Consider the following 7,752-nt stretch of genomic DNA (forward strand, 5'->3'; position numbering starts at 1 on the left):
GATTAATTATTGTCAAATAAGCAGTAAGCTACAGTTAGTTTATTACAGTGCTTATTTCTTCCACTCAGTATTTTGAGCTTATGGGAAAGAGCTTTATCGAAATGCATGCAAACATATACCGAAAAACAGCGTATAAGGGAAAAGCAGAGCTTGAAACTCAGTATTTGGTCTGATCACCTTTATTCTTCAAAACAGCCTGAAGTGTCTTAGGCAAGCTTTATTATAATTTCTTCAGACAGTCTTCAGTTCTCCAGACTTCTTGAAGGACGGTCAAAACCCTTTTTTGGATGTGGACAGCATTTTGCTAATGTTGATGCCCAGGCTGTGGGGAAGCTAGTCTATGTCTGACAGGGTTCCACTGTGTGTTTTCCTATCCAGGTATGCTCTTACACTGGCAGTGTGTTTGGGATCATTGTCATGCTGAAATATGAAGTCGCTGCTTATCAGATGGTTTCCAGATGGTGGCATGGTGGTTCAAAATGTGGCTGTACTTTTCTGTATTCATAATTCCATCAATTATAACAAGATCCCCAACACCACTGAATGAAGTGGCACTCCAAATCACAACAGAGCCTCCACTCTGTTTACAGATGGCTGTGAATAGGCACTGTTGTACCTCTCTCTTGACCTCTGGTACACATCAATGATTTCAACCAAAAATTTCACATCTGGATTTATCACTATATTAGACCTGTTGCCACCAATTTTTAGTCCAGTTCTTCGTTAATTTAGCATACCTCAGCCTTTCTCCTTGTTTACCTTTCTCAAAATGACAGCCACACTTTCACTGCAACCATTTCTCTGGTCTTGTGCCAGGTTTTTGCAGTCTTTCCTGTTTCTGAAGGACATGACCTTCAGATACTGTTTGTCTGCTGTAGACAGGCCCATCACTTATTCTTTTTGTTCTGCAGTTTTGCCTAATTTTTTAAGGATACATTGCTCACCATGTCAGGATATGCTGAGTTTTCAGCTAACAACTCTTTGGGAACCATCTTTTTGGTGTGAAAACCCTTTTTTTTTGTCTGTCAGACTGTGTTATCACATCATCCTTGCATCCTCGATTCATCCTTTTGTGTTCTTCATAGCCCCCAGAATTTTTATTCAGTTCATCTGGACCTATCGTTTTCACTCCTCAAAGACTTTTAAACTGAGTGTTGTGCAGAAGATCTGTGAAGGTTCCCTTTCTGTTGCTTTGCGGCTCAAACAATGTGACAGAGAAGAGCCAGTCTCTGTTTTTCCTTCTAATTCATTTATTAAAAGAGTATTTTTTGTACATAGTGTTAAATACAATCTCTCAGAAGTCTGAAACCAACACAATTTTTGATTCATGTCCGTTTAGGAGACCACCAACACAATATCACTCTGTAATTACTTTAAAACTCAATGCTACCCATCTTCAGTTGGAAACAATATAGAAGAAATTAGAGGAAATGTCTTTTAATTCATAGCATATTTGTGCAAAACAGGGAGAGGTCCCAGAGCCCATATTCCAGCAGCTTCCTTACATTAAAGGCCAATGAAAACATCTTTTAATACCCAACCATAAAACTCAGGCCTTCTATCTTCCATCAGGACGACCATGCATTTCTGGTGTGTAGGTCAGAAGAACAATCATGACCCACAGGTGCAGTACCGCCTGCAAAGAAAAAGGAAAAAGAAAAACGATCATGAATAAACTCCGGATGTTAAAGACCACTTTACCAGCTACTGAGCACTCTCTCATTTCAATAATAACACTGACCATGTACAGGATGACAAAAACTCTGGCCATTGGGTAGCGCCTCAGAAAGATTCCCAGTCTTATGCTGTTAGAAATAAAAGTATTGGTCACAGTGAACAGTTTTTCACTGGTAAAACAGTGGAACTGTAGCACAGTATAGCGGTGAACAGTGAAAGCTTACCTGAAGCGGTCAATTGTGCTGGCTGCCTTACGTACTTTTCCATACACTCCTGGACTGTCCTGGTCACTGAAGAGCACAGGTGTGTTTCTTTGTCTTGCCCCTGACAGTCCAAAACAGAGAAATGTAAATGCATATATCATATATTAGGTTTTTTAATAAAACAACTGTTCAAAACAGATCTCATTTACCAAAACAAAAAGCAAATGACAGCTTCTCCTACCTGCTCCCTCTAAACCGCTCATGTTGATTGCCGGCCCTCCACTTTGTCCTCCCTGAGTATTCTTCAGCTGCTGCTCCAGGCGCTCCAGCTGAAAGACGAGGGAGTTTTTTTCTGTGCCAAGAGCTTCCAGCATTGTCTGCTTCTGGATCAGTGTCTCCGTCAGCTGGTGGAGCCGGTTCTCCAGCTCTGTTTGGCTGCTACTGAGTGTCTTGTTGGTCAACTGCAAAAAGGAAATTCATCAGACATTATTATTCAGTGGTTTTAATAGACACAAAGCAAATGTTCCCCAAGTCGTGATCCGGGAAGGAGACTCCTCACTTGTTTTGTATAACTTTAAGGTACTGACCTGGTTCCTGAGTTTTTGGATTTCATCTTCTCTGTCTTTGATTCGACTCTGCAGAGTCGTTTTGGCTCGATGGTGCTCTTCCTCAAGGTACTGCAGCTCCTATAGGCACAAAGATTAAATTAGTCTAAACAACAGCTTGTGCACAGCTTTTATCATTTTAAGCTTATTGTTATTATTGTGACTCTCTTTTACCTGTTTGTAGCGCTCCACCTCAGCCTCCACCTCCTGCTTAGCTCTGTTCTGTAAGGCCTGCTGCTCCTGTAACTGCGCCTGCTGCTCCCTCCACGTCTCTGCCTCTGCCAGCGCCTGATTCTCCAAATCCTGTAAGCAAAAATTCAACCTCCACTGATTTACTGGCCTCTCTCGCAAGTAAGTAATTTTGCTTTTTCCAGCTACAAATAGTATCTCACCTGTATTTCAGTCCTCAGAGTGAGAACTTGCCCCTGCAGTTTTTGGATCTCCTCCCTCTGCAGGTCCTTTTCATGACGCAGCTCCTCAAGCTCCAGAGCCATGGTCCCACTGCCGTCCAGTGCGTCTAGACCGGATCCCTCCTTCAGACTGCTGATCAACTTCTCTTTGGACTAAGCAAACATTTAAAAGTATAAAATAAAAGTTCAAACATCTAATGATGAGACAGTTTGTAGCCACACTTTACTCCAGGCTAAAGCTTTCAATGAAATGTTTTTTCTGGAAAGCCTCCACAAGCCTTACTTGTAGGATGCGTGAAGCTTTTTGTTTATAGTCTTGTAACTCTTGCTTGGCAGACTCAGCTGCAGCTTTGGCACTTTTTAGTTGGTGTTGGAAGTCGTCGATCTTGAACTTCTCCTCTGCTGCTCGCCGCTCAGCTGCAGTCACTGTTTCTGCAAGGGTTTGCCTCTCAGCCTCCAATTTAGAGAGCCGGCCAGCATATTCAGTCTACACAAGAACAGAGAGTTAAGTCTCATCATTTCCATATGACCAGTCTATATTTAACAGTTGTAAATACAGAAAATGAATGGCATCATGTGCACCTGCATCTGCCGGTAGTTGTCCTGTTCTCTTCTGAGCGCCAGTTCAGCCTCTCGCAGCCTCTCCTGTAAGGTTTCCAGAGCTTGGGACTGCATGCTGTTCCCTTCTGTGTGGTCTTGCATAATTCTAAAAATCAAACAAGACAAGAAAATGATGTTAAAATCAGCTCTTTATAAGTTTAATGTAATTTCTATTTCAGACTTTGGCTGCAAAAGCATACTTTGACTTTTCCTTCTGTGCCTCCTCTAATGCAGCACTGCGGGATTTTAGAAGCTGATCGGCTTCATCGAGTCTGATTTTTAGGACTGCAAGTTGACCGTCTTTGGCTGAGAGAGCTTCTGTTAGGTCATCGACTTGTGACCGAAGTTCTCGTAACGTTCGGTCAGTCTGGGACTGCTCCGAGTTCCATTTGTCTGCACGTAGACGGGCCTGGTTTAGCTCTAAGAGAGAAAAAAACAAATTAAATCATAGGAAGAGGTGTAGATATGTGAATGTGTGCCATTTTCGGTTTCAGTTTTGGGTTTTTTTGCTAACCATCTTGTAAGTCTTTTGCTCTCTGGATAACTGAAGCCATCTCTTGATTGAGGGAGGCCACCTCACTGCGCAGTAACTGGTTCTCTAGACGCAGGCTGGATAGGATCTGGTTCTGTGGTTCTTCTGTTGGTGGAGGAGGCTCTTGCCTGTTGGACTCCTGAGGGACAGCCAAGCCTGAGTCTGAACTCTCAGGTGTATCTGTGGTGGCCAGGCAAGAGTGAAGAGAGATCAGCATTTACAGGTATAAGTGTGGTAGCTCTTATATTATACTGCTAAACAGCAACAAACTGGTATAATAAAGCATTAATATAAAATTATCTTATTTCATACCATTGTACTTTAAGGTTCCCTGTCAAGTTTTGGACACTAAGTGGGTTAATTCTTTATTGGGAGGTGGTAAATTTAACATTTTAAAAGGGAGCCCCACAAGGTTCAGTATTAGGTCCCATGTGGTTCATATTAACAATCTTGCACCCTCTCTCTATAAGAAAATATACCATCCATCTTTATTCACATGCTACAGTTCTGTACTGTATTAATAATAATATTCTTTACTCAGCCACTGAAATCCAACAGCAAGTCTTTCTAAATTGAAAGAACGACGTAACCTAAAATTTGCTTTGAAAGCAAGTAAGTTCTCAAGAGCTTATGAGAAATTGTGGAGACGATCTGTATGTACACCTCTGACTCAATTCTTAAACCCTCTTAATTCATTTCAGCTCTTCAACCAAAGATTTACTAATAAAAACATTGATTCTTGTTTTTACTGGGTTTCATATAAAAAAGCTGAGTTATGACTGTGGCAGAGTAGTCACTGGTTTTCATTCACTTTCTTTATAGACCTTTATTTTCTTGTAAAATAATTTTACCCCTTCAAGCAATTGACTATTTCAATATGTAATTACAAACCAGAATGTTCTTGAAGATAACTGTTATCTTACCAAGTGACCAATTATTAGTTCCTTTTCATGTGTTTATTCACTCCATTTTCACTGTACTCTCTAAATATTTGCAAATTAGTGCATCCTATCACCGATTTATTTAAACAAAGGCTGCTTTCATGTGCATGCTCAGGATTCAGCATGCACATAACCGCACATAATTTTTCTCTCATAGTCATGAGAGCCTTTCAGTAGAAGTAATGTGACAAAAATGCATTGATGTGCCAATAAAGGTGAAGAAGAAGCTAAAAAAAAAACCTGTCTTAACTGTAAGCTGAAATTTTCTTCTCCTGTGAATAAGGTTGATTGTTTATAAAATGTTTGAGTGTTGTTAATTAGTCACACAGTGTTCTGCTGGTTTTGCTCATACCTTGGCCTTGCTCTTTAGCAGAGTTCTCCTCTGTTTTGATGCTGTGAGCAGATAATGAGCTCATGCTTGAAGCTCTTGATACACCCCGGGTGGACGGGGGTGTGGAGGGGACTGATGGGGTGGTATAAGAAGTGGTGGAAGCAGGAGATGTTGGGTTTTGGGCCTCTACCACTTTTACAAGCTCCTTTCTTGAATCCCTCCGATTGCTGACTTGAGGCTCAGAGCTATTAAGAAAATCGAAGAGCATGTCATCGTCCACGTTCTGCTCACTCTTTTTGGGTCTCACAAACCCAGATGAAGTCTTGCTAGTGTTGGGAGCGCTGCTACCAGAACCCAAGGGTGTACTGGTCACATTGGCAGACCCAGCCAGCACGGTTGCATTAGATTTCTTGATGTTGCCAGCTGCAGAAGAGATGTAGCTCTGGGCATCATGAGAGGATGCATAGGTATGATGTGTCACAGGTGGGTTGGTCTTGTACCCTGCAGAGTTGTAGTCAGTTTTAGCAGTGGATTCTTCTCCATAGGCTATTGAAAAGGAGGATGATTTTTCCTGGCCTTTGCTCAGGGCAGTAGCAGCTCCCTGGTCCACTTTATTCAGGAAGTCTTCAGCTTTCCCAGCCAAGTCAGTAAACCAAGACATTTTGCAACCTAGCGATAGAGACAAACAGCAACATGTAAAGATTTACTTGACAGATAATATATTTATTTACTTTCCAAGTTCTTGGATTTCTATTTAACAACATAAGGAAGGTCAGTAGGAGAGTAAAGGTCACTATGTCAATGACAGACGCTAAATCTAGACAGGCAGTTTAACTGTAAAATAGCATTTCACCTCCCCTCATCATTATCACCACTGAGATATCATCCAATGAGGCCTTTAGTTTCAAAAGCTCAGGATACACTGGCTAACTGTACCTGTGCATGACAGAGCTACTTCTGGTGTGGCTACTACCAGCCCAGGTAACCACAGCAGATCTTCTGCCTCTTTCTCTAACAGTCTTCTCTGTCACATCACACCACTGTATGCCCTCCTTCACTAGATCTATAATTCTTCTCTGATGTCTTCCTGTAGACTTCAGGAAGAGCAGCGCAAACCCTGCCCTGGGCTGTCAACAAAGGCTCTGTAGAGACGGTTTCTCAGAACCTTTATTGCTGACAACCTCACCTGGTCTGCCAACACAACAGGTGCAGACAAGACAGCTCAGTGGTGCATTTGCTTAATAAGGTTTCTGAAGAAAAACAGTCATGGATGAGAAACTACATTTGGTAACACTAAAATATGCCAGCTGCTTTGCAAAATCGTTATATTTTCTAACGCAGTGGCAATAAATGGATTCTGAGGATGGCCTTGAAACTAGACAGGACTGAGCTTGATGGGAAGCAAAACTGCGAATCGATCCATATTAAATAAACAGGATCGCAGCAACAAATTGTAGACAGTTAAAGTTAGGACTCTTCCAGTTTTGTGAGCAGCCTGTCAAGTTCGACTCAGGACTAAAACTCTCCCTGCGACAAATGCTGCACAGCTAGCATGCTATAACAAAAAACTAAGCAGCGAAATTTAATCAGCTATTATTTTTAACCACACCACGCTTTTTTTTGTTAAACATAAATGAACAAAGGGGGTTATTGGAGATGTTTTAACTCTAACGTTATCGTAAAACGATGTAAACACAGTTGTTCAGGATCAACTCCATCAGTGCTGCGGCTAACAGGCTAGCTGGCTGTTAAAGGAGACATTTAAACGTACCGTTTGACAAGAGGTATCAGTCTCAGGGTGTCTCCAGTCACCTGACTGCCGCCGAGGTTAAACAGATCAGAGTGAAAGAGTAAAACTGCTTGGAAAACAAAGTCAAATATCATCATCTGTCAAGGAGGATGTTGATGATCCTCTCAATACGTGGACCAGGAAGCGCTGCAAATAAGGACCCGACAACAGAGCGCCTTGGGAAAAGCCTGATCGAAAATTAACGGGGTTCCCAAAGCGCAGCACTCACCTCTGTTAAGGACTTTACTGTTTACTTTACTTTTACTGTTAGTAAAAATAAATGTTTATATATATATATACATATATATATATAGATATAGATATATATATGTGTATAAGAAGAAGGAGGCGAAGAAGAAGACCTGAACAACTGGTAAGTTATTTACTTTTTTTTAAAGGAAATTAAACATAGTTTTGTTTTGTTTTTTTAAGTTTAAGTATGATCCTATTTTAATTAATATTCGTATAAACACGTATAAAGTTCTCATCTTTGGATAAAAGCTTGCCGTTTGAAACAAATGAAGCTAAACACTGGGGAAACTAATATAAAGTAAAAGATACATTACAGACTAAGGCCAGAGTACTTTATTTTGTTCCGACAATCAAGATATGATTGTAGTATAGACTTTCAGTTTTAATTTAAGGGGTTTACTAATTGTTTTAG

General features: G+C 40.9%; 1 protein-coding gene across 1 annotated transcript; it reads right to left on the minus strand.

Annotated features, from left to right (window-relative positions):
- Positions 1-1,228: 1,228 nt before the first annotated feature.
- golga5 (golgin A5) lies at positions 1,229-7,262 on the minus strand. Its single transcript, XM_003445470.5, has 13 exons — positions 7,071-7,262; positions 5,321-5,968; positions 4,010-4,207; positions 3,696-3,915; positions 3,478-3,601; positions 3,179-3,382; positions 2,878-3,048; positions 2,660-2,788; positions 2,468-2,566; positions 2,122-2,341; positions 1,902-2,001; positions 1,742-1,805; positions 1,229-1,636 (listed from the first exon to the last, which is right to left on the minus strand). The coding sequence occupies exons 2-13, from the start codon at positions 5,958-5,960 to the stop codon at positions 1,559-1,561; spliced, it is 2,247 nt and encodes a 748-aa protein (XP_003445518.1). The 5' UTR covers positions 5,961-5,968; positions 7,071-7,262; the 3' UTR covers positions 1,229-1,558.
- Positions 7,263-7,752: the final 490 nt, after the last annotated feature.

The sequence above is a fragment of the Oreochromis niloticus genome, linkage group LG19 (assembly GCF_001858045.2).
Source record: "Oreochromis niloticus isolate F11D_XX linkage group LG19, O_niloticus_UMD_NMBU, whole genome shotgun sequence".
NCBI lineage: Eukaryota > Metazoa > Chordata > Actinopteri > Cichliformes > Cichlidae > Oreochromis > Oreochromis niloticus.

Bases quoted from the DNA above. Each gene is read 5' to 3' on its own strand.
- golga5 (XM_003445470.5), bottom strand. From the start codon at position 5,960: ATGTCTTGGTTTACTGACTTGGCTGGGAAAGCTGAAGACTTCCTGAAT. The intron at 3,916-4,009 runs GTTAGCAAAAAA...TTTCTCTCTTAG, and splicing joins AGCAAAAGACTTACAAGATG to AGCTAAACCAGGCCCGTCTA. The intron at 1,806-1,901 runs GTAAGCTTTCAC...TATTTCTAACAG, and splicing joins AGCACAATTGACCGCTTCAG to CATAAGACTGGGAATCTTTC.